This window comes from Trichoderma reesei (genome assembly GCF_000167675.1).
Source record: "Trichoderma reesei QM6a unplaced genomic scaffold TRIREscaffold_19, whole genome shotgun sequence".
Classification (NCBI taxonomy): Eukaryota; Fungi; Ascomycota; class Sordariomycetes; order Hypocreales; family Hypocreaceae; genus Trichoderma; species Trichoderma reesei.
The window spans coordinates 584147-607921 of record NW_006711166.1 but is presented as its reverse complement, the minus strand read 5'-3'; the positions used below and the strand labels follow the sequence as shown (position 1 = coordinate 607921).

Below are 23775 nucleotides of genomic sequence, written 5' to 3'. Positions count from 1 at the left end.
TCTGAACCTTCCGCATTGAGATTTGATATCATCTATAATCCGGAGGCACTAGAGAATAACGTTGCATCAGATTCATACTAGTAGTAATCGTGGATGGATTGCATTTACAGCCCACATTATCAGTACTGGAGGTGGATTTGACAAGCTAATCCCTATCACTTGCGCCCTCGTGGTCGAGGAAGATAACACCACATTCTGCACCCATATTCCCTAACTACTCCTAGGATGGAATGTTTCAGTCGTCAACCTGTGTGTTTATTCATGTAACCATGTCAGCCTGCGAGATGGACCTGCCGGGGTGGGTTATCGTCACGTTTGACAGAACACCTACCCAAATGTTCTATTGACAAGATGTGACAGCTGTACGGCTAAATCAGCTGCCTTATTGGCTACGACGAAAGGCGAAGTGCTTTACTGAAACATCATCAGGCTATCCATAAAATTGATATAAAGACTAGATCTGCTCTCTTCGTGACTCCCATTTCAGCAGCACGACAGGCGAGTTCAGAGCTGTCTGCCTTCCTATTCAGTCATTCCTTTCATCTGTTCTACACTCCTTTCGACTTCAAGCAGCCAATATGCCCTCCATCTCTTCTTTCACTTCCGCTCTTGGGCTTCTGTCCCTTCTTCCCGCAGCGCGGGCAGGCTGGAATCAGAACAGCAATGACAACATTGTCGTCTACTGGGGTAATTATCTCTTCTCCTCTGTAGAGGCTGGGGTTTCGATGAACAGAAAGTCGTAATTCCCAAATATTGCCAGAGCTAACAATCAACCTTGGTTGCAGGTCAAAACTCCGGCAGCGTTGGCCAGAATCGCCTCTCATACTACTGCCAGAATGCCCCTGATGTCGATGTCATCAACATCTCCTTCATGGTTGGCATCACTAACCTCAACCTCAACCTCGCCAACGTTGGAAACAACTGCACGGCTTTCCCACAGGCTCCCAACCTGCTCAACTGCCCCCAGGTGGCGGCAGACATCATCGAGTGCCAACAGACCTATGGAAAGACGATCATGATGAGTCTGTTTGGCTCCACGTACAGTGAAAGTGGTTTCAGCTCATCATCGGCCGCCGTGGCGGCTGCCCAAGAGATTTGGGCTATGTACGGTCCCGTTCAGAGCGGCAACAGCACTCCCCGACCATTCGGCGACGCTGTTGTTGACGGCTTCGACTTTGATCTCGAGGACCCCATTGAGAACAACATGGAGCCCTTCGCTGCTGAGCTGCGAAGCTTGATTGATGCTAGCACCTCCAAGAAGTTCTATCTCTCGGCTGCTCCTCAGTGCCCCTACCCCGACGTGTCTGACGAGTCGTTCCTCGACGGCCAGGTCCCTTTCGACTGGGTCAATGTTCAGTTCTACAACAACGGCTGCGGTGTCTCTCACTACCCTGCTGACTTCAACTGGGCCACCTGGGACAACTGGGCCAAGACCGTCAGCGCCAACAAGAACGCAAAGGTCCTCATTGGAACCCCCGCCAATGTCGGCGGTGCCAACGCTGGATCTTTCCCTACCGACTCCCAGCTCTCTGGAGCCATCTCTCTCGCCAAGGGCTCTTCCAGCTTTGGCGGTGTCATGCTGTGGGATATGGCTCAGCTATTCACCAACCAGGGATACCTGGCCAAGATCGTGGCCGATCTCGGCAGCGCTTCATCTCCTCCTCCCCCGGCCTCTACCACTCTTCAGACTATCACCCGGTCGTCCACTGCCAGTACCGGACCTACCAACCCTCCCTCTGGCGGTTCTGTTCCCCAATGGGGCCAGGTGAGTCGTCCTCATAGCATGAAATCAATTTCAGAGACTGGAAGCTAATCGCTCTACTCTATTTAGTGCGGCGGCAATGGTTACACGGGCCCGACTCAGTGCCAGGCTCCTTACAAGTGCGTCGCCACGTCGGAGTGGTGGTCTTCATGTCAGTAAAGGGCTAGAGTGCTCATACCCTTTTATACACCAAAACACAATTTGGGGCCTTTGAGGTTGAGACACTTTGCATCGGCTTCTAAGCAAGAGTCTTCTATTCTGTTATGTAAATATTCACTTCACTCTATATAGTTGGACCGGAAAGATGTATTTAAGTATCTATCCTTCATGTTTATGTCCTCTAGGTGTACAGTTATGTCAAGCCGAATAAGCCAGGAATGCATATCCTTGGCATTTTTGCACATTTATGACCATTGTGAGGCATATGCTCTTTTGAGATGGGTTAGCAAAGCTCTGTCATCCATGGTGGCGCTGGCCCTGCTTGCCACGAGCTCTGGGTCTGGATGGGTAACATCCGTTGCGAATACTAGAATATCCATGTGTTGGTTAAACTCGTCATTGAGAAAACCTTGGCTCCATGATCAAGGCCAGCATGAGACTCAACACAGAGCTGTGCGGTTTTATAAAGCAGCTCCTCGGCTGCTGACGGTACTGCTCTCATAAACGTCGGAGGCGAGTGTCTCAGTAACTGAGTTTGGGAAAGAGCCGAGTGTGACATTTTTCATTTGTCGTTCTTCCTATCGTCTGTGAGCTCCTCATCTAATCGACGTTGGATTGATTACCTTGGTAGCTCACATTAATAGTCTGCTTTGCGCTTGGAAGACGGCCGAGGCACTGGCTTATAGTAACAAATTGCCCGTCTAGGTATGTATCTGGCCTTTTTCGTGCTAGTATCGGGCAGTATCATGTATACAATTCTAGCTATGAAAGTGTAGCTGATATGCTCGGGATCGAGTCGCGATGTTTGTATGCTGACTTCCTCATAGCGATGGCCGGCGACGCACATAACTGGCGTTGTAGACTACTACATCCTTCCCGTCAAGTTCATTGTCGAGGACAGTCATCCAGAAAGCAGCGAAGAACCTACTACTTGGCAGCTGCTCATTATCTAGGATGGTGGGAGATCATGGAGGTCAACGTGAGGGTGGAAACTAGGTGCAGAGTATCAACATTCGCGTTCAAATACCGTTACAGAAGGATTCGCTACTGGTTGGCATCATGCCTAGAAGCAATCGAAAAAGGTACACCCAGCGGTGAGGGCTTCAAGAGTCAAAATTGTCGCGTCTTCCATTCGTAGTATGTGATTGATTGAGTTGGTGAATGCTCAATGCGGAAAGATGCACTTCAAATCCGTAGGAGGAAAGTCCGCGTTGCGGCCTACCAGATGCCTTGACACGGGACCCGGGAAATCTAAATTGCAGTAAAACTTGGCAGCAATCAAAGCGGAGTTTTTTTGTCCCGCCAAGGAGATCTCTTGGCTGCATGCAATTGCCACATCGCCGAGACTGCGGCACACTAAAGAGGGATCGCATCTTATCGGGATTTTGCTCGGGGGGGTTGAGATTTGGTCGTTAATGCTTGGCAAGTGATCTGGTCACGGCTATAGGCCGTTGAAAGACTTCACGTGTTTATGATACTGCAAAGCATCTGGAAGTCTTTCCGTTGCCCAATGCTGGGATTGCTCTGCGTCGCTTAATCTCATCATCCGTCATCAGGTAGTCAGTCATACACTACGCGCGCTTTTGATATCCGAAAGGCATATCTGCACAGGCAACACGACGATCCAGGAACGGAGTTGCACTAGATTCGCCCCCAGTAAGTTGACAACGTTGGTACTTTGCGTCCAGCAAGGAATGGCATCCTGTGGCAGCTTGCCATGAAAGGCATCCTTGAGGCTCACTACACGTACTCGTGCTTCACGTACCGTAAGGTACTAGGCACCTAAACATACCTAGGTAGGTATCTCGGGCTGCGAGGTGTGGCAACACACCTGTATCGCGGCATTTTCTCCAAGCTCCCGGATTCACATTACGCGTGGACGAGGCTGGTTGTTGCGCGAGAGCTAATGGCGAGCACACCATAGGGCCAAAGCTCTGGTCTAGGCTGAAAGAACCAATCAATGCGACATAAGGCCCTTGCTGATGGCATGCAGGATGGTCTTTGCTGAAGAAGCGTTGGCCGGAACTTGTATGTACGGTGTAAGGCACTACCACGTCTTCAACATTTCATGGAGGACCAATTGTTGCACCCTTCTGCTAGAAGGAACTATCTGAGGTACTCACTGATGGATAGGTATGCGAGGACGGACATGGCAAACTCTAGCTAGAGTCACAGAGTCCCGTCGAGGAATCAAATCACCACAGCTGATACTCTTCATGTATTCTCCACGGCTATCGGATATCAATCAGCCCCCAATCCTGTTTGACACACCGGATGTAGCGAGATAAGCCATCACAAATTGGTGACGGTAAGACAGACGCCAGAGCCAATTGGGCAGGCTGTGGTGGCATTTTGATCAGTTGGAACAAGCTCAGCGCTTCCGTCTCGCCCCCGAGCTGGCCAACCTTCCATAACCCTGTTCCCAGCGAACGATCTTGCTAGCCTTATTTTGTGTTGAAGCCATAGAGCCAACAGAGGAAAAGACCCGAAAACAAAGACTACGGTACGAGCAAAGTAACTGTCCAGCTTGGCAGCGGCAAATGGCGCCATCGCGCAAACGACCAACAGCCCTATTGTGAGGCCCTTCGGAACACAGGAGCCGAATCTGTGCAGAGACGCTGCCCTTATATCGACGAATGACCCATAACGCCCCCTAGGGACACGGAGTTTTTCCAACATGATCTTCTGTAGCAGCAGTGGGACAATATGCCAAAACGGCAGCTCTGATCCCCAGGCAGCTCATGACGGCGATCACGCAATTCCACCGCTGTTGGTGTGCAACCACACCAACTCGGCAGGCCCGTGAGGCACCATGTACTATCATGCAGGGCAGACTTTGATCAACGCCGTGGATTGTTTGTCATAAAAGTCCACGTCCCTTGACCAAAGCCTCCATCGTCATCGCCTTCTCTCAGCGCGGACATATCGACAACGAGGACAGCAAACATGGCGGCCAACGATTCGCCAACCCAATCCAAGAACGAGGCTGCGTTCGCTTCCAGTGATAATGGAGTCCAAGTTTCTGAGACGGAGTTCAAGGAGGAAGTGGGAGGCTTACATTTCGACCAATACCTTGCTGGCGGAATGGGACGCCATCTGGGCATCTTCAGCACAACGTCTCTGATGTGCGACTTGGCCCTGCACCCGCACCCTTTGCACTTCCCAAAGCACCGAGTCACTAACAATGCGTAATAGTATCGGACGAATTATCGGCACAGGGATCTTTTCTACGCCTTCATCGATCGTTAATGGGGTCGGATCTTTGGGCGCCTCGATGCTCCTGTGGGTGCTGGGGCTGCTGCTGTCCGTCTCGGGGCTCTGCGTCTGGCTTGAATTTGCCTGCATGATTCCTCGAAGCGGTGGCGAGAAAGTATATCTTGAGGCAGCATATCGGCGACCGAAAATGTTGATCACGACCATCTTTGCGGTCCAAGCAATTGCTCTAGGCTTCACTGGTAGGTTCAGCTTCCGAATCGGCGCAGGCAATTAAAGAAACAATCCCTGACAAGAGTCACAGCGTCTGGCTGCATTGTTTTTGCATCCAATATTCTGGTAGCAGCAAACAGGACAGTCACGGAGTGGGCAGAGCGAGGCATCGCCATTGCGGTCATCATCTCGGTCACCGTCATCCACACGTTTGTCCCGAAGCTCGGTGTTCATGGCATGAACTTCTTCACCATCCTGAAGCTAATCCTGCTCATCTTCATCGTTGTTACGGGATGGGTGGTGCTTGGAGGTGGTGTTTCCAAAGTACCGGATCCTCACGCGAGCTTTCACAATGCGTTTGCTGGGTCCGCAAAGTCCGGCAACCCATATGCAACCGCATTGTTCAAAGTGTTGAACTCATACGCAGGGTAAGATCCATTGCTCCGATCTGGCAAACTCAAGGTTGACTTTGTTTTTCCAGCTGGTCTAACGCAATGTATGTGCTCAACGAGGTGAAGAACCCCGTTCGAACCATCAAAATTGCCGGTCCCCTTGGTCTTTCAACGTGCGGAGTTCTGTATATCCTCGCCAACGTCGCTTATTTCTCTGCGGCGACACCTGCAGAAATCGCAGCAAGCGGAACCACTGTAGCCTCCTTCTTCATGAAGAAAGTGTTTGGTTCAGCCGCCCAGAGAGCTCTTAGGTGAGTTCTGAGTAACATGAAGTGATCCCGTTTGCTATGCACCAGCCTTTACTTACCTCTGTTTCCAGTGTCCTCGTCGCTCTTTCAGCATACGGCAACGTCTTGACAGTAACCTTTGCCCAGTCGCGAGTCAACCAGGAGCTTGCCAAGGAAGGCGTCATTCCCTTTCCACGATTCTGGGCTTCGTCATGGCCCTTCGGTTCGCCATCTGCCGGCTTAATCCTACATTTCATTCCCTCCTTCATCGTCATTGTCGCCATACCTTTCGGAGACGCCTACAACTTTATTCTCGATGTCGAAGGATATCCCGGGGCTGTCATGAACTCTCTGGTAGTCGCGGGGCTATTTTACCTCCGTTGGACGGAGCCAAAGGCACCAAGACCATTCAAGGTCTGGCTGCCGGTCGCAGCGTTCTTCATGCTAGGACAGGCGTTCCAGCTTGTGGCTCCATTCTTGAAGCCCCCAGGAGGCAAAGGCGATACCAGTCTGCCATACTGGCTCTATGCCATTGTGGGTATTTCCATATTGGCAGCGTCTGTTGTTTACTGGGCAGTCTGGTGGGTGGCAGCGCCCAAGCTGGGAAAATATTCGCTAGAGTCGCGAAACGAGCCTCTTGCAGATGGGACGAATGTGCTCGTGTATCACCGCGTACCTACCGAGGATAAAAGGGCGTAGCTCTTCATATGGCCTATAGATGAAGCATTATGATTATGAGAAGCGGTTCCTTCGTGTTATTTGAACAAAGTCTTCCGTGTCCCCACCAACATACCTACTACAATGTCGAGACGGCCAAGAAAGTTCAAACAAAGATTCCAGCAACTAGCCCCTCTGTCCCTTCATGCAAGGTTGTGGATATATATGAGACTTGCCTCCTGGATGGGATTTCAATTTGCCCAACAAGGAAAGTCAAGTAGGAAGGGCTATAAAACCTTTCCAAGCTTATTGGTGGTGATACACGAGGTCATATTGGGCGTTATAAACACCGGTCTCGCAAAATCGGTCTCACTATGGGAATATACGGCTTCTGGTTCGTCGGTTGTCACAAAGTAGGCGCTTGAGTACTCTGCAGCAATAAAGGGACTCTTCGTTTTGATATTCAACATGGACTATGTGTACAGGCCTTAGGTAAATCAAGCTGACTCTTTTCGATCCATTCGTTTCACCGCCTCTACAGATCACGCCGAAAAGACGAAGTTTTTAACGATTTCCCAATAGCCCCGCTGGTCTCAATCAGATTCCATACGCTTCTCAAGTTCACTCGCAGGTCCTCCAGATCGGTTGTGGGGCTCATACTGCCGGCACTTCGTCGTCACAGCAAGCTGAGATTGACTGGCGGCAATATATGCCGACGTGCGTAAGAAAAAAGCCCTCCTCCGGCATCGATGGGATTTTCGTAGAATAGCTGTCCAAATTGAGCGAAAGACGAATAGATACAAAACGAAGAACGCCTCGATTGGCTTTTAGAAGGCGGTTAATCTGGGATTTGTCCCAAGCTTGGACAAACCTGAGCCTGATGCGTGAGGAATTGAAACAAATCACGATTATCCTTCACAGTTCATGATTGTCCTTCATAAATACTATCCAGGGACGGAGAACGACACAATACACCGGCGGAGTGCTGGCTATTGTATTCCTTATAAGACCTGATGTCCATTTTCCTTCACTACAACCTGGATTGGCGGCAGAAGAACACGGGAACCGTTGGAACATTCCGCCGTTTAGAAATCTTCAAGCCTGTACACCTCATATGCCGGTTCTTCATACGGATGAGCCCTGCAAACAAAACTCTGTTAGAATCTTCTCGCCCAAGCGATATGACATGGCTCGACACATACTTCTTCAGCGCCTCGACAGCCTTCCTTGCCACTTCCTGTCCCACACACGGCGCCTCAACACGCACTTCCGGCACAGTCTCCAGCTTATCGACTTGTCCGATGTGCGGGTTGGCTCCGCTCACCGGGCGAAACTGTCCGGTGCCCAACGCCGTCCAGCAACATTCTGTATAGGAGCTGTTGGGGTAGCGACCAGCTCCAGCCGCAAAGATGGCAGCTTTGCAAACTTCGATGTGGCTTTGTGGGACGTAGAATATGAGCTTGAATATCGTGGCCATGGTGTCACTGTTGAGTGGCTCGACAGAAGTCTAGAGAACAAGGACACGAGGCCGCTTGAGATGAAGATGGCGTGAGTATCGGATGTAGCAGAGCCGTACAGTGAGCAGATACGGAATATCTTGCGAAAGCGTCCAACTGGAAGGTGATGAAGTAGGTAGGTAGGCGTCACGAAGCTCCTCAGCAGACCCCGCTCATTTACACAAGCTTAGCCACTTAGAACACCGTACGAAGGCCCACATAAGGAACCTGAAGCTCCAATGCACGCACTGTAAAGGATTCCATGTTCTGTTCGGGCCATGACCCGAGAGACGCGGAGATGTCCCAGGGTTCATTACGAGTGAAGATTGCTTCTATAGGTACCTATAATCTCATGCCTACGCGCTGAGCTGGACCTTTTCGTCTACCGGGTACCTATGTAGTCGATGGGCACAGGGGCAATTGAACGCAGCAGGTAAGCATCGGTAGCTACCTAGGTATCTACGGTAGGTAGGTAGGTAGGTAGATACCAGTCACATACCTAAACTCGTACCCATTGAGGACGTGTACTGATGCTCGTCATCAGTACTAACGATGTGAAAAGTACCTTATGTAGATATATGTACTAATATCACAAGCATCAAAGAAAGGAACATCAGATAATGTCAAAGTTCACAAAGACCTCCGCAGCCCCATGATTTATTATTTAACGCCGGTTTCAATGCCGTCCCCGTATATATATATCAGTACATCGAGAGAGTCTGGGGGGAAATAAAGCAAGATATCAGAAGAAAGAGATGAAAGTTGCAGATGAGAAGAAGGACAAAAGATAAAAAGAAGTAGAGCCAGATGCCTCTCTAATTGGCATAGGGACCATAACGCCATCGCTTTCCATTCTCTTCGACCCACCAGCGGGCCATAAATGCAGCTTCTTCGACCCATTTCGCGGCGTCGACGCCGTGTGTGTTCTCAACGCTGTACATGAAATTCACAAAGTCGAACCCGAGCAGGGTGTGTGCCCCTGTGGGATCTTTCATTAGATTCGTAAACTGCCACTCGACGTTGTCGATGATGGGCACGACGAGATGCCAGTCAGGCTGACGAGCGTCGCGAATGCTCAGCATGGCGCGACCCGGATTGACAACGGTGAATTGCCAGTTGGCCTGGCCGGTTTCGTTGTTGGTCGTATGGACTGGCCGAATGAGCGACTGGCCTTCGTAGTTCTGGACCATATCCGAGGCGGCGCGCGTCTGCGACTTGGAGAGCGATCCGGTTTCACGGAGGAGATCGAGGATCGTAGGAAGGATTTGCGACGAGATGATTGCGTCGTCGACTTGGATTGCCGGTAATTTGGGGTGAGAAAAGACCAAAGGCACGCGGAGAGTGCCAATGTTTGGGTTGTAATAGGGCGCCAAGATGTTGTTCTCAGGCATGGACACTCCGTGATCGCCGACAAACACCACAAGAGTCTCGTCGGCAACGCCCTCCTCGTCTAGGATCTTCATAATCTTGCCTAGCCATCGGTCATCGTAGCCAATGGCGTTGACATAGTGGGAAATATCGTCCAGGCCACTACCTAGCGGTGTGTATGGCTCCTCGGCTGGGATCGCAAACGGATGGTGGCTGGTGCTCGTCAGGTGCGTGACAAAGGCGCGCTCGTTGTTCTTCTTGGCCTGGACGAAGGCGTCTCGAATGTAGTCTTCGACGGCAACATCGGCCATGCCAAAGTAGTTAATGTCTGGCAGGTCGACGGGACCAAACTTTGCGAAACGGCTCCTAAGGTATTCTTTGGAGACGAGATTGTCGGGGGAGATACCCATGGAAGACATAAGAGGCACATATCTATCGTAGTTCTTGGTCACGGATTGCAGAAAGCTAGAGTGCCATTTGAAAGACGTAAAGTCTTTGACGCTTTCCTCGTCCGTATCGGACTCTTCATTTTCCAGCTTGTTGAGGGCGTCGAAAACCTGGGGTAAGCACGGCTGATAAAAGTGGTGAAGGTACTCCAGGTTGAAGTCTGCCATGAGCGGCGTGAGGCCGCACATTGTGCCGACGATGCTCTTGATGGTATAGGTAGCAGTGGTGAGAGCATTGCTGAAGCTGATGCCGCCCCGTTTCTTCTTGCTTTCGTGTTCAAACCCGTCGTCGTAGTCGCCCGTGATATAGTTGGCGTTGGATGTAAGATTTGCGAGCATGGCTTGAGCTGCCTCGGGTAAGGTTCCGTTGCTATAGGAATTGGACAGGCGATTCCAGATAAGGCCATCTTTCTTCAGGGGAAACACATCCTTTCGCGTGCTTTCGAGGAGAATGAGCATGACATGGCGGATCGGTACGTCGGCGAGCTTATCCTCCAGCGCTGGGAGAAGCGAGTCCTGCAGGTTGGAGATTTTGAGGGGATCCGCAGCAGCGTTGTAATGCTTGTGGTTCTTGTACCAGTCGCCAAATCCAGGAACGTGTCTCCGAGGAAGCCAAGGGAAAGAAATGGGATCGGTCAAAGCGGTGCGGTTGTCCCAGGATCGCCCGATGCCGGTGTTGTAGACGGGCTCAAGATGGTCGAGACTGGGAGACGAAAAGGTGAAGTCGACGAAAGGAAGGAGAGCTGGAGTCCAGGATAAGAAGTTCAAGGCGCTCTCGTTTGGCCGAATGAGGATGAGGATGACATGGGTAAGAAGTGCGCAGCCGATGAAGACGTAGAGCAGCCGCCTCAGAATGGTGACTGACGTCTTGCTTTTCAAGTTGCAGAATTCCTCCTCGTCCTCCAAATCATCAAAGGTGTTGGCAAGTTCAACGTCAAGCTGGGGAACCTGAGAGTAAGTGGCTGCCGAGGATCCAGAGCGGCGCAGAGCAAACGAGATAGGCCACTTGAGAATGTCGGTAGCTATACCCGCCGCCAGGTAGCAGATGTCTTGCATGATGCAGGCGACGAAGAGCACGGTGAAGAGCACCAGGACCAGCGACGCAAGACCGGAGAGAAACATGGCGAAGGACGAGGCATCGCCCGCCAGGCCAATGTTGCGCCAGTGTATTTCCGAGCCGCACACGGCGAAGAAGGTTACTGTCACAACACCTACGGTGATGAGATATGTGATGATGATCGACGCCAGGCTCATCGTCGCAGTGCGCAACCAGCCAGAGCCATCCGTCAGCCAGGGGTCAAGCAGCAGCCGGACAAGGACCAGCAGCGTGACGTCCTGCGCAAAGAAGGAATACCCCCATCTCACCAGGTGGACGAGGGGTAATGAAGATAGATGTGTATAGATGTGGACGCCCTTGGCGCTGAATATAGAGACTGTCGCGACGGCAAAGGCAAAACGGCGGTTGGCGAAGCGGGAGACGAGATTGGCGACGTATCGTCGGCGGGTGAGGCGAGAAGCAACGGCGTGTGCGAAGCTGCGCGTCACGCCGAGATGGTGTGAGGGAGAGGGCGAAGCATCGAGCCGACTGCCAGCGGGCGGCTCCATGGCGATATCGAGACGGGGTATTCGAAGTCGAGGTCGTCGCTATTGACGGCAGATGGCAAAGCAGCCAAGGTGAGATGGTCCAGGAAGGCGACTGCGACGCGATTCGGGTGATGGCAATGTGAAGAAAGGTGATACCAAGAAGAAAACCAAACGGGTCGAAAGATAATTGTTGGTTAAAGGCAGTATGTCGCACCGCAGCTGGCCTTGGCGGACAGTTGCTGGCGTTTGAGGAAGCGATGCAGACGAGGCTGTTCGCAAGCGTTCATTAGGAATAGGGCAGGGTGCCAAGGAGGGGGGTTGAGGGGGACAAGGCAGATTGAAGAGGTGACAGGTGAACTGCAGACGAGACGAAGAGGACGAGTAGAGGATCGGAGAGAGGGACGATCGAAAGGGGACACGCCGGAGAGAAAGATTGTGACGATGCTCCGGTCCTGGTCGATAGGCGAGATTGGAAGCGGCTAGTCGGCGAAGGAACGAGGCCGGCCGAGCAAGGTCGAGATCGCAGAGGAAGCCTGAGCCCAAAGGAGTGCAGGGCAAGCGGCTGCTAATGCGGGCGAAGGAGAGTTGAAAAGCACGAGAAAGGGAAAAAGGAGAGTCGAGAACGATGGAGGAACACGGTTGGTTGGATCGTCGCCAGAGGCGGTTGGTTGAACAGGTGGTCGTGCTCCAGAGTTGAGCAGCCAGCCCCAGGAGATCAACGGAGGTACCTGTACCTGGAGCCAGGCACTAGGGGGGCGGCTGCCGCCTCTGTCGCACGATTGGGGGCGAATCAGAGCCCTGCGTGGCGCTGATATTGCGGGGCAGCTGGCCGCTAGGGGTGATCCGTGCGCTATAAAAGGGCACTCCAAGGCACCTCCAAGGCACCCAGGCCCTGCGGCTGCGAGTTTCTGCGAGTACCGGTACTCGGCGTGGGCGCTGCTGCTGCGGCGCTGTGGGCGCTGTAACTTGCACTGCGACATTTGGCGTCAAAGTTCCATCCGTCCAAGGTTCCCCCCCCCACCGCCCACAAGAAGACCATATCCAGCGCTCCACCTGCATGCTCCGCTAGCTTCGAGAAGTTGAATTGAGTCGATGGGGGCCGAGGCTTGCCAGCACAAGGACATCAGGAGGCGGCGCAACGGCGGATTGGAGCGGCGCTGATTGGGCCAGGACAGCAGGTCGGTCGCGTGCTTTGCCCTGTGCTCTGGCGCCGTGGCTTGGATGAATATGTGGGATCTATTGTGGTCAATGGGGACTGGACATGGAGCTCAGGTTTTGTTTCCTGTGGCCAGAAAATGGGATGGGATTCCCACACCGTGATTCATTGTGCCCTTGTACCATGGCTTCCATGTTGGCTTTCTGTTGGATCAGCACTGAGAATACAGTAATACAGTACGAAAGTCCTAGGATATCCATCTTATCGTGGACATGTCGAATGACAGGCCCTGCGGTGACGAACGAACAGGTATCTGAGACCTTAGTCAAAGATTACCCATTACCTTATGTATAAGGTAAAGGTAGGAGGTATATATAGACGGGACTGATCCGCTACCAGCACATACCTCTCGAGGTAGGTTAGTAGATACACATGTGCACCCATCCAACTCATTCTCCTAGAGCTTTGATCATTTCTGGTACAGTAGTCCGCTGAGGCAACTTTCCATCTCAAAGAAGATCATCCATAGTCCTAGAGATGTGTCTTGATTTTGAGCCCTCCAGTCACAGTGCCACCATACAGTACATTGGGGGACATTGCTGCTTACAGTCTGGAAGAAAGTAGCCCATTTCTTGTCTTCAATGCTTCAGATCTTCTGATAGTATCCTGTATTATCCGATAAAATCTTCGGCTAAGGATGCTCATTGCATTACCAGCCACGCAGCTGACCATATAATTAGTAGGCTACTCCATATGTGAAGCCATCCCCATTTGCCCATCCAGCCCCTCTACCCCGGTTCTTATAGCGCCCACGGAGCCAGGTGCCGCCGTTGGATGGCATGGACTGGATGGACCCGTCTCGACTGTAGCTTGCTCGTATCCCGCCAGAATGATGGCGGTGTCGGGCCTTCGACCGAAGAAAACAGCTAAAAGGGGCTGCCTGGACAGAATACTTGGGCTCTGATTACTCGTACAGATGCCCTCCTTCCGAGATCTGCGACTCAGTCTCGAACAGGCATCTGTTCTTCGAGCTTTGCAGTTCATTTATATGAATCGCCGCTCGTCCAACCCCAAGAAAAGGGGTCTCTCAAAGATGCTTCGCTTCGCCAATGGAAAGTTTGTCGGCCATCTGCCATCCTTACCTACCTTACCAAGCTTACCTTACCTGGTATTACCAGACTTTGTCCCCGTGCATTTTCGCCTCCCGCCTTTTGAGACCACACTGACCAGGCATCAATTTAGCGCCCGTCTTGGCTCCGAGTCCCTTGGTTGGAGCTGAGTTGAGACTCTCATTAAGATTGAGATAGAGTTGGCCGCCAAGCCCGATATTTTTGGAACGATGTGCCTCGCCGTTGAATTTTGTTTCTCATCTCCTCCCAGGGTTCTCGCCTGGTGGCTTCGAGTGAAAGCCTTGCCTGGAGGACATAGTCACAGTCGCTGTATTTGTGAACGCTTCTACCGTACAGTACAGTACCTTATGTTTCCTCGATCGTCGCGCCCGTTCCTGCTAAATCTATTCTGTGCTGACTCAAGTTCAATTTCCGGCCCATCAAATTGCCTCTCCAGAGTTCTCTTATGAACCAGGCGCCAGTCCCATATTTTCAGGCGTTTTCCCGTCAGACCGTCCCCACGTATTCCGTCATTGCAATGGTTCGCATCCTGCTTCAAGCGATGATCCCCAAGCGATCCCAGCGTCTCAGAGCGCCAAGTTCGAGCCACCCAAGTTCGAGCCACCCAAGTTCGACCCCAACACGTCACGCAACAAGTGCGGGAATTGATTCGTATTCTGCATGTACTATGTACAGTGGTGGCAGACCCTGAAAAATGCATGTCACACGTTGAAAGCCAAAGCTGAGCATGAAGCAGCTCCTTTTGTGATTTGTAGTTTTTGCTAGTCGCACGCGGCTCAGCCTCACCCTCAAAACGCCCACACACACACACACACCGAATTTAAACATGTACTAGCGACGGCTGCTGGAGGCAATACTGCGCCTCGCCCGAGTCTCGAACATAATCAAGCCGTCGCGTGGGTGAAAAGCTAAACACTGCCTTTACGAAAATAGCGATAGACACTCAATAAAGTGGCCGAGCCTGCCCTGCAGTCGTGCCGCATGCTGCCAGAACGTGTGGACAAGCCTGGGCAATTTTGCCTCATGAAAGAACATGACCAGAGGCCAGACGAGCTGAAGATGCAGTGAGGCCCAGCCGGCTCCCGTCACCTTCAGCTCGGACATGCAGTCCACTCTAGCACATGTCACGATTGCCTCGTGCCCTTTGAGCAACCAACGCTATGCAGAAGACGGCGTTTATTGGTTGTTGCATCCTTCGGTGTGTCATTGGTACCTTAGCAGGGTAGAAAGCACCCATCCGACGGATCCTCTGCTTGACTGTATTGCCTCCGAATTCGAGGGGATTGATGGGCTATGTGAAGACATATATGCGAAGCCAGCAGTGAATGGAAGAACAATGAACAAGCTTAGTAGATACCTCAAGTTCTTTGAATAGGTATCCTGCCTGTCCTGATCACAAATAGACACCTGTTGCGAATGCAACCGTAGTAGAGATAGATGTCGCTATTACACCACCTGCAGGTGAAATATCAGCTTGCATGTAGCAGCATCCTGTAAAGTACATGCGGCATTCTAGCCCGGACTATGGCTGCAGTCCCCGTGCTTTTCAGGGATTCGAAAGTGAGTTTTATGCCCATGACTTCAGGGTAGCCATATTAACCTGTTTCAAGGGATATGTGTTCATCAGCCTTTGGCAAGTTGGAAGCAATGTCCATATCAAAATTTTCGGTGGTTACCTGTCATTCTACGACCTTCCTAGGTTGGGTAAGTTCTGCATGCAATGATTTCGCTGTATTTGAGCGCCTTCAATCGCAAGATGCCGTCTCTGTGTGGCGACCTAGTCTGCGGAAAGTCAGAATAGCTCAACACAAGGAACAATACTCCGCATCCCACTATCAATTTCTAGGCATCCATAGTCAAGGGCAATTGAGGGATGGCTAGATCAACTCGGGGATATTCCTCTTCTCATTACGAAGTTAGAGCCCACAACATCTTGATACAACTGTGCAATCAAGATGGAGTACCAATATAGGCCGCTATCAGCTACTTCTCGCGGTATTTTCTCCATCCGACTGCTGCATCTCATGCCTACGCGTGATGTGGGAAATGGCGACCTCTTGATCTGCCGTCTGGTGGAAACGGAGATTCCCGATGTCAACCCTGAAGAAGGCGGGCCTACGGAGCCGAATCCCAGGAGCGTCAAGTATCAGGCCCTCTCATATACGTGGGGATCACCGGTATACTCACATTTACTCTATGTTGTAGGCGACGACAGACTGAACGACAGCAATGCGCACCTGATACCGAAGCCCTCTAGTAGCATTATTCGCATCACCGAGAACCTATATGCTGCACTACGCAATCTGAGAAAGCCAGACGAGACACTTGTTCTATGGGTTGACGCTGTTTGTATCGATCAAGAGAACATCACAGAGCGTAATAGCCAGGTCGCCCATTTCCCAGAGACATATGCCGGAGCCCAGAGTGTTCTTGTCTGGCTGGGGCCTGATGATGTCTTGAGCCATGGAAGGCTGTGTCTCGATTTCTTCGCCGATCTGGCTACTCTGATCTCCGATGATCCGCAAAGTGAGGACGACAACAGTCATCGGTCTTGGAGAAAGAGGTTCAAGATAAACCAGATAGTTTCTGCCTTTCTAGGGGGCAATGGCACTCACCCTCGACCTATCGAGTCTCTGCTTGAGAGGTCCTGGTTCAAGCGAAGTTGGATCATACAAGAAGTGGTACTGGCCAAGGATGTATGGGTGCATTATGGAACGGCAAGCATACATTGGAATGCCTTCGAGTCGGCCTTTGTCGAATTATCTGATCACGACGAGGGCGGCTTCAGCGAGAAACACCGCACTATTCTGCGGACAATGTCGCGGATTCGGAACGCGAATGCGAGGGGAAAGCGACAAGCGCCTCTCGATACTCTTGTCGAGTTCGACAGTTTCGAATGCTCCAACCCACGAGACCGCTTATATGCCTTGTATGGAGTGATGCAACATTGGTTTCCAGACTCTGCCGGCATGCAGCTCCTCGTCGACAACATTGACTATGGCCTTCCTCTCCGCGATGTTTTTACGGACTTTGCGATTCTCATGATGGGGATAGGAAACGACTTTCCCCGCGATACCAACTACAACTCCACAACTCACGTACTGCAGCTTGCTTCAGCCATGCGACCTGCGCGGCGCGAGAACACGCTCAGCCAGACCATTCCATCCTGGGTACCAGACTGGAGGGGTACAATGTACAACAAGCCTCTACACCACTCCCCAAGGAACAAAGACGCTTCGTGGGGGATACCAAATCATCAATTCAAAGTATTGACCCTCGAAGACAACAGACGTGCTCTGGTCACCGTTGGTCTTATCCAAGACGTCGTCACCGCGGTCATTCCGCTGGACATCAAAAGGCTGTTGGGAGCTGTTCAACAGGCCAAGCATGCGCTGAATGACTTTCTATGCTCAGTTGCAACGAGCTTTGACGAGACTGCCTTTTCCCCTTGCAACTCGGCCGACACTTATATGCCTACCGGGCAGCACATCATCAGCGCCATTGCTGTGACTTTGGTGGCCGACTGGGAACATACTCCTCCAAACTCTTACTTTGCTCAAGACGCCCGCTATCCGCAGCAATTTTTGGAGCAGCTGCGTTCTTCGAGGCATCACCTGCCCGAGATATTGCACAAGTGGCCTGCATACGCCGAGCTGATTACCATCACGATGCGCGGGCGCAGCCTCATGCTCACAGAGTCGGGTTACATCGGTATCTGCGATGACAATGTTCGGACAGGCGACTTCGTCGGCATCCTGAGTGATACACGCCTTCCATTCATTATCAGAGAAAAAACCTTTGCTTCCTCGCCTGTGATGAAAAAAACCTGTTCTCTACCAAACGGACACGGGGTTTTCGAACTACTTGGAGACGCATACGTTCACGCACTGATGAATGGGGAGGCAGCAGAGCTTCTAGGAAGCCAGGTGAAGAGCTCACTTCGGACTCTATGCATATTATGAAGCATCGTTACATCAGATTCACTGAATCATACGACTCCCAAAAACCTTGCAGAGTCATATATCAGCGCTAATAGTGCCACTCCTTGCTACCAATATCCTCTCTTACCTTGTAATGGCTCTCTGCCACCTCAAGAGTATCCAAATCGACCTCACTGATTATACATCCTTCTTTTTCAGCTCCCAGCTTACCAAGAGACCCAAGTACCGGCATCGTAACTTGGCTATGGCCCCAAGCATTGCAAAAAGCAACGGCACAAGTATTTTCGTACGCTCTAGCAACAGTGGCGCTGTCCAAGAATACAGCCTCTGAGTCTGGGCTCAAAGCCAAGAGTTTCGGATTCACCTTGTTTATGTGCCAGTACGCAGGAATGATGACGAGCTTTGCACCGTCTGCGACCAATTGCCGTAAAGCCTCGGGAAAAGCGAGATCCCAGCAGATGAGCAGGCCAACACGCACGACATGGCTGCTCCCGGGAAAAGGAACGTCGAAGGCCTTATGCGGCGACTTCTTGTCCGCTGTAAGGATACCGCGCTCGACATGCCATAGATTCTTCTTTCTATACGTTCCTAGTATCTCCCCGGTAGTCCCAGAAATGAAGTAAGTTATGTTGTGCAGCTCGACGACCGGATCACCTGGCTTGACGTTCTGTTCCACAGTGATGGTGTCCGAGGTATGGATAACGACAGGCTCAACAATCGTCCCCGGAACAATGTGAATGTTCAACACTCTGGCTAATTCTTGATATTGATGCAGATACGTCGCAGAAGCTGCACAAGCATCCGTAAACGTAGGGTCCTCTGGGGCCCATGATGTGAGGTGGTATTCAGGTAACACGACAATGTGGTTGCCTTGGGCGGCAGCAGATCGGATCTCTGAGGCTGCCCGCTCAAAGTTTTCCGAAACACAGAGGGGCTATTCAGAGTGAGTTGTTAGCGAAGGGGTGATGATGAGAAGAGATTGAACGAGTAGCCCACCTTGGCCTGAAACTGGACCAGCGCGATTCGCAATGTTGGGGCCATTTCGATCTACCTTCACGAACGAATTACCTGAATCGTAGATACCAATTGGAACATTGAAAAGCGCCTCAGTGAAGGCTCCTTTGCGTTATATATCCAGCTGCGAGCAGGAATGCATTCATGGCGACCACTTGGCGCCTCCGCCACGATCACGCCTGAGCTGCGCCTCGGTGGATGGCGGGTCTGTTTGCGATATCTAATACATATCTATATGCTCGCTCTCGATGAGATGAAATCGAGTAAAGACGTGGAAGACACTTGTCGAGGCGAAGAATTTGGGGCTCACAATTAGGCTATTTTCGTGTCCATGTCCTCGTCAAGGCTGCTATACTTATTAGCCAGCAGGCTCTGCTCTACGCACAGTTCAAAGGAAAGAATATGTAACTGCCTTTGCATGTAATGTTTCCATTGCATGAGTATAGGTAAACTGACAGGCTCACTAGCATATAGGAGGCCACCCCTTTGGTAACATGTCAGGCAGTCTTCCCGAAAGCCTCCCTCAAAGCCTTGCAAAAAGCCTTGCATATCGTCGTCGTCCAGGCGGCCAGGGGATCTCAAAACATGACTTCCAAAAACTATGGACTAGACCTAGGCTTTCATAACACACTACACTATGGAGCCTTACTTGTGTTGGCGAAGCATGGCATACCAAGCTCCAGATCCTGGGCCAAAGTATGGCTGTAGCTTGTTGATCTCTTCCGCGAATGCATCTGTTTGGGTCCCATCTTCATGCAGCTAATAGCATCTCAGCAACTATGCCGCAAATGCAGCAATAATCTTGCCATTGGCTTACCTCAATGCTCTCCCATCCAAGGTAGTAGACCGCAAGCCTTCTCTGAGATATGGGTACCGTTTCCTCTGTTGGGGCACTGCAAGGCACACCTGCTGTCTCATTTGTGTTGGTTGCGTATGCCCAGTGACCTCCTGTAAAACCTTGTATCTTGTAGGTATCAGAGTATGTTTTTTCCATCGATGCTTGAAGCGCCTCATTGTCTAATGAGGCATCGTCTCTCAATCGGATGCACGCCTGTTTTATGCTCGGTTAGCATACATATGGAGGCAACATCAAAGGGAATAAGAAGAGAGCATTTGCCACATACAAATTCGCAGATTGGAGCCTCAAGAGCAGAGACTAGATGTTTGCATTGAGCATCAGTAAACTCCAGGACCAAAGATGTCGCATCGGCAACACCGGCCTCAGCCAGTCCCTTGGCCACGGCAGTTCGATCTATCAGCTCGCAAGGCCACTCTGGTTTCCTTAGACGTCAGCCACATGACTGCACACATCTACAACGGGATGACAACCTCAACTTACGGAGGACCCAGCATACCTCATGGCGTTTTCGGGGAAGACTCAACACTTTTGTGGGCGCGGTATAACCATAGTATTGAGTTGTCGCGCCTGTCGCAGCAATCTGTTGGCGCAACTTCAGGAATGATGTCGACGAGACGGTGGTTCCGGAGGGAAAAGTAAAGCGGAGTATCTGAGACAGCATGATTACTATTATTAACAAAGTTCGTTATTGAGTCGAAGGTCTAATGGAGTGTTTGAGACTACTCGTCGAGGAGAATTGTCAAGGTTCGTATATTCATATATCTCTTATGGGCCAGCCATCCTAGGCTTGGCCGTTCCATGTAAACATTTCCAGCACCCCATCATTTCTTCGTCGCTTATTGACGTATGAAGTAGTGAATTCACAAAGTCTTACAGGACTGGGGCGGCTCATAAGTGTAGTAGCAATACAACAAATCGAGCTGCTGCTCATCGGCGTGAATTTGCTACCGCAGCCTAACCAATGCGTCACCTCATTCGTAATCAAGCTCTCTGTACTTCTGGAAAAGTGCGTATCTACATGTAGTAAGCAGGGGGCTGCCGACATTCTGTCCTGCGGAGTTCCGCGTCCCGCCTCTCAATGCGTGAAGCGTGAAGATTTGTGACAGCGACACTCCAATATTTCACGTCAATCACATTTCTGTAGGGCAGGTCATATGTGCGCTGTACCGGATCACTGTGTGACTGTGAGGTCTTTCTAGCTTGAGTGACTTTGCTGAATTTAAGGAACTGTCGATGCACTTCTAGCACTCATCTGACTTCGAGAGAGTTTGATCAAGGTTGGAATAGATGCCGAGCATATGTATGACGGTGGGGTTGCTTCGGAGCTCCAATCCAAACAAGTGATTCTTGCAAACAACCAATGACGACCGAAACAGGGTCGGTATACGGAATCTCCAAAAGGATAGAGGCAACAGGCATCTATACATACAGGCCAGTACTCGAACCGCTTATTCAAGATGCTCCTTCGTGCTGTCATTGAAGGAAGCAAAGCCTGGAGCAACCGGAGCTCCTGGCGCTTGAAGCACTGCTTGTATATTCCAACCAAAAAGGCAGAATAAATCTCTCAAGTTCATCAACTACCGAACATGTCGAGGGCAGGGCTCCGAACTCCACAGATGAGATTACGCTATGCTTGATGCTAAATGGATGTTGAGAGCGTGCTGTCTCGTCATCAAGCGGCAATATAAACTCCGTAGCCGGATTATGTTCGTCCAACTTCGAAAGGAGCCATATCAAACGTAACATCTCCGCGGAATCAAGCAGCTCGAATAGGCAAATTACTTGAGTAATGGGATGGAAGCGTTGTTGATCCCATAAAGCTAATCGGCTATTAGCTGCTGAGTCATGTTGTGAGTCAAATGGTGTTGCCGACTTCCCCTACCTTAATACTAACCCTACCAACCCAATAACCTACAAATACTCTCGCTACGCCGGATTACACACGCCCTCATTCGACGTACGCATATCTGTCTCACTCTCAGCTTAGATATACCATACCTTCCATCACCTTTCCACACTCAACATTTGAAGTCATGTCGACAACGACAGAGACGATGGCTGAAACGGCCTCTTCCCAAGGCCCATTTACGCGAGATGACATCGCTTTGACCCAACGGCATGCACCATCAAGAGCAGAAGAAGAACCCGCAACCGAGCATACAGATACTCCCAATACGCAGTCTTCGAATCGGTATGCTTCTTGAGTTCATGTGCTCCGTAGTCAGCTTCGTCTGCAGATCGGTTACGACAACCCCTCCCATTGCTAGGAAAGCTGTCCGTAACTCCTTTAGTAGGCAAACCATCATCATTACCATTGCCTCCTTCACGATCGTGTTTACTTGCTGCGGCATCAATTTTGCCTTTGGCATTTTCCAAGCGGTATTCGAGACGCTTTCGCAACAGCCAGACACCCCATTTACCGGAGCGTCACCGGCATTGATCGATCTCATCGGCACCATGTCCATCTCCCTCATGACCATTGGAGCGCCATTTGTTGTCGCCTGGGCAAAGCGCTTCTCGCCCAGGTTGATCTCGCTCATCGGCTCAACTATTTTCTCCGCAGCGATGATACTGGCAAGCTTTGGACAGTCTTTGTGGCACTTCGAAGTCACTCAAGGAGCCCTTCTCGGATTGGGAACCTGTATGAGCTACATGGTGGCTGTGACAATTGCCCCAACCTGGTACACCACACGCCGAGGTCTCGGATTGGGCATCATAACCTCGGGCACAGGCATAGGAGGCCTTGTATGGGCACCTGCACTCAAGGCAGCCGTAGACTCGATGGGTTATCGGAATGCCCTGCGACTTGCTGGAGGCCTTGCCTTTGGACTCAACATCGCAGCTAGTTTGGCTATGGAATGGGAACCCGAAACGAAGGCTCGAATCGACATGGAAAACGGCGCAAGAACCAGTCGCCTTGATGGCCTCTTGAAGGTGCCCATCGTCAACTGGCGAATTGCTCGCACACGCAAGTTTGCGGCCCAAGCTCTGGGCGCCATCTTCCAATCCGCCGTGTATTATCTGCCGCTCTTTTTCTTTGCTACGTACGCCAGGACCTTGGGATACAGCGACACTGCAGGCGCCAACTTCATTGCCCTGAGCAACGCCTGCAATGCAATCGGGAAGATAGTCATTGGTTACGCCGCAGATCACATCGGGCGACTCAATGCCTTGGTTGCAACGACCCTCATCAGCGCCATCGCGACCGTCAGCTTTTGGGTGCCCTCGACCTTGTCTGGCGATGCGGCTGTTTCACAAGGTCTTTTCATCACCTTTACCATTCTATACGGCATTTTTGCAAGTGCCTACGTAGCTCTCTTCCCTGCAAGCTTGGTCGAGCTGTTTGGAATCCACAATTTCGCCTCCGTCAACGGTGTTCTCTACATGGTCAGAGGAATGGCTTCTCTGGTCGGCACTCCGGTGGGTGGTGTCTTGATCCGGAGTCACTCATTGGGGAGGCCTGCGCAGTCGTACGAGGGCATGTCCTTGATGACGAGCGCGCTGCTTTCCGCCGCGTCGTTCGCAGTCATGTGGGTAAGGATAGAGGCCATGGTCGGGGTGGATGGAAAGCTGGTCATGAAGTGGAAGATGTAGATGTTGAGAAGGCCCCTGATGCTTTTCCGGCTGTTCCGGAAGCCCAATCTGGTTGCATGTAAGCGTCGAATGGTTATATGGAAGTGGTCATACGATGAAATCCTGACGGAGGATGGCAAAGAGTCTCGAAATGATTATAGGATCAATCATGGAAGAATGCGATCACACGGATGTTGCCGATGGGCATAGAGTACAGAGAAACTGGGGCTAGATTCATATGTTATGGGTCATTCCTTTCGATGGCAGTTGAGTCAGCCCATGTGATGCGAAGAGGCTCATTCATCCGGGCTGGATCTCATTAGCAACGGCACTTGGCGGATATGTGTAATCACAGCGACACTTCGGCTGGGCACTCATTTCCGATGGCATGACTCGCCCCGTCCTCGGCACATATCCAACTATGACCTGGAGACAAGGTTGTCGAAGGCTTCGTCGCGTTTGGGGGCGTGACCTATAGTGATCATTCTTGTTGCAACGGAGGGTAAGCATTCTCAGCTCCAGAGA

At 51.3% G+C, this 23775-nt stretch overlaps 8 protein-coding genes across 8 annotated transcripts; 4 read left to right on the top strand and 4 right to left on the bottom strand.

Annotated features, from left to right (window-relative positions):
* Positions 1 to 578: 578 nt before the first annotated feature.
* On the top strand, positions 579 to 1921 carry chi18-17 (glycoside hydrolase family 18, chitinase; the record flags this gene model as incomplete). The annotated part of the gene is made up of 3 exons (XM_006967878.1): positions 579 to 687; positions 786 to 1765; positions 1832 to 1921. The coding sequence occupies 3 exons, from the start codon at positions 579 to 581 to the stop codon at positions 1919 to 1921; spliced, it is 1179 nt and encodes a 392-aa protein (XP_006967940.1).
* Positions 1922 to 4867: 2946 nt separating this feature from the next.
* TRIREDRAFT_110316 (uncharacterized protein) lies at positions 4868 to 6725 on the top strand (the record flags this gene model as incomplete). Its single annotated transcript, XM_006967877.1, has 5 exons — positions 4868 to 5046; positions 5117 to 5376; positions 5439 to 5775; positions 5829 to 6050; positions 6119 to 6725. The coding sequence occupies exons 2-5, from the start codon at positions 5196 to 5198 to the stop codon at positions 6723 to 6725; spliced, it is 1347 nt and encodes a 448-aa protein (XP_006967939.1). The 5' UTR covers positions 4868 to 5046; positions 5117 to 5195.
* A 1043-nt stretch (positions 6726 to 7768) lies between these two features.
* Positions 7769 to 8160, bottom strand: TRIREDRAFT_110315 (uncharacterized protein; the record flags this gene model as incomplete). Its single annotated transcript, XM_006967789.1, has 2 exons — positions 7769 to 7823; positions 7886 to 8160. 2 exons carry the CDS (start codon positions 8158 to 8160, stop codon positions 7769 to 7771), a joined length of 330 nt encoding a protein of 109 aa, XP_006967851.1.
* An 834-nt stretch (positions 8161 to 8994) lies between these two features.
* TRIREDRAFT_123279 (sulfatase) lies at positions 8995 to 11900 on the bottom strand (the record flags this gene model as incomplete). The annotated part of the gene is made up of 1 exon (XM_006967788.1): positions 8995 to 11900. The coding sequence occupies exon 1, from the start codon at positions 11596 to 11598 to the stop codon at positions 8995 to 8997; it is 2604 nt and encodes an 867-aa protein (XP_006967850.1). The 5' UTR covers positions 11599 to 11900.
* A 3487-nt stretch (positions 11901 to 15387) lies between these two features.
* Positions 15388 to 17789, top strand: TRIREDRAFT_123278 (uncharacterized protein; the record flags this gene model as incomplete). Its single annotated transcript, XM_006967876.1, has 3 exons — positions 15388 to 15423; positions 15474 to 15567; positions 15847 to 17789. Coding segments are annotated over 3 exons (2073 nt in total), but the record flags the coding sequence as incomplete, so codon positions are not given.
* A 103-nt stretch (positions 17790 to 17892) lies between these two features.
* On the bottom strand, positions 17893 to 18845 carry TRIREDRAFT_66766 (uncharacterized protein; the record flags this gene model as incomplete). Its single annotated transcript, XM_006967787.1, has 3 exons — positions 17893 to 18471; positions 18511 to 18738; positions 18801 to 18845. The coding sequence occupies 3 exons, from the start codon at positions 18843 to 18845 to the stop codon at positions 17893 to 17895; spliced, it is 852 nt and encodes a 283-aa protein (XP_006967849.1).
* A 618-nt stretch (positions 18846 to 19463) lies between these two features.
* TRIREDRAFT_110311 (uncharacterized protein) lies at positions 19464 to 20338 on the bottom strand (the record flags this gene model as incomplete). The annotated part of the gene is made up of 4 exons (XM_006967786.1): positions 19464 to 19577; positions 19636 to 19869; positions 19943 to 20070; positions 20158 to 20338. The coding sequence occupies 4 exons, from the start codon at positions 20336 to 20338 to the stop codon at positions 19464 to 19466; spliced, it is 657 nt and encodes a 218-aa protein (XP_006967848.1).
* A 1547-nt stretch (positions 20339 to 21885) lies between these two features.
* TRIREDRAFT_66657 (uncharacterized protein) lies at positions 21886 to 23271 on the top strand (the record flags this gene model as incomplete). Its single annotated transcript, XM_006967875.1, has 1 exon — positions 21886 to 23271. One exon carries the CDS (start codon positions 21886 to 21888, stop codon positions 23269 to 23271), a length of 1386 nt encoding a protein of 461 aa, XP_006967937.1.
* Positions 23272 to 23775: the final 504 nt, after the last annotated feature.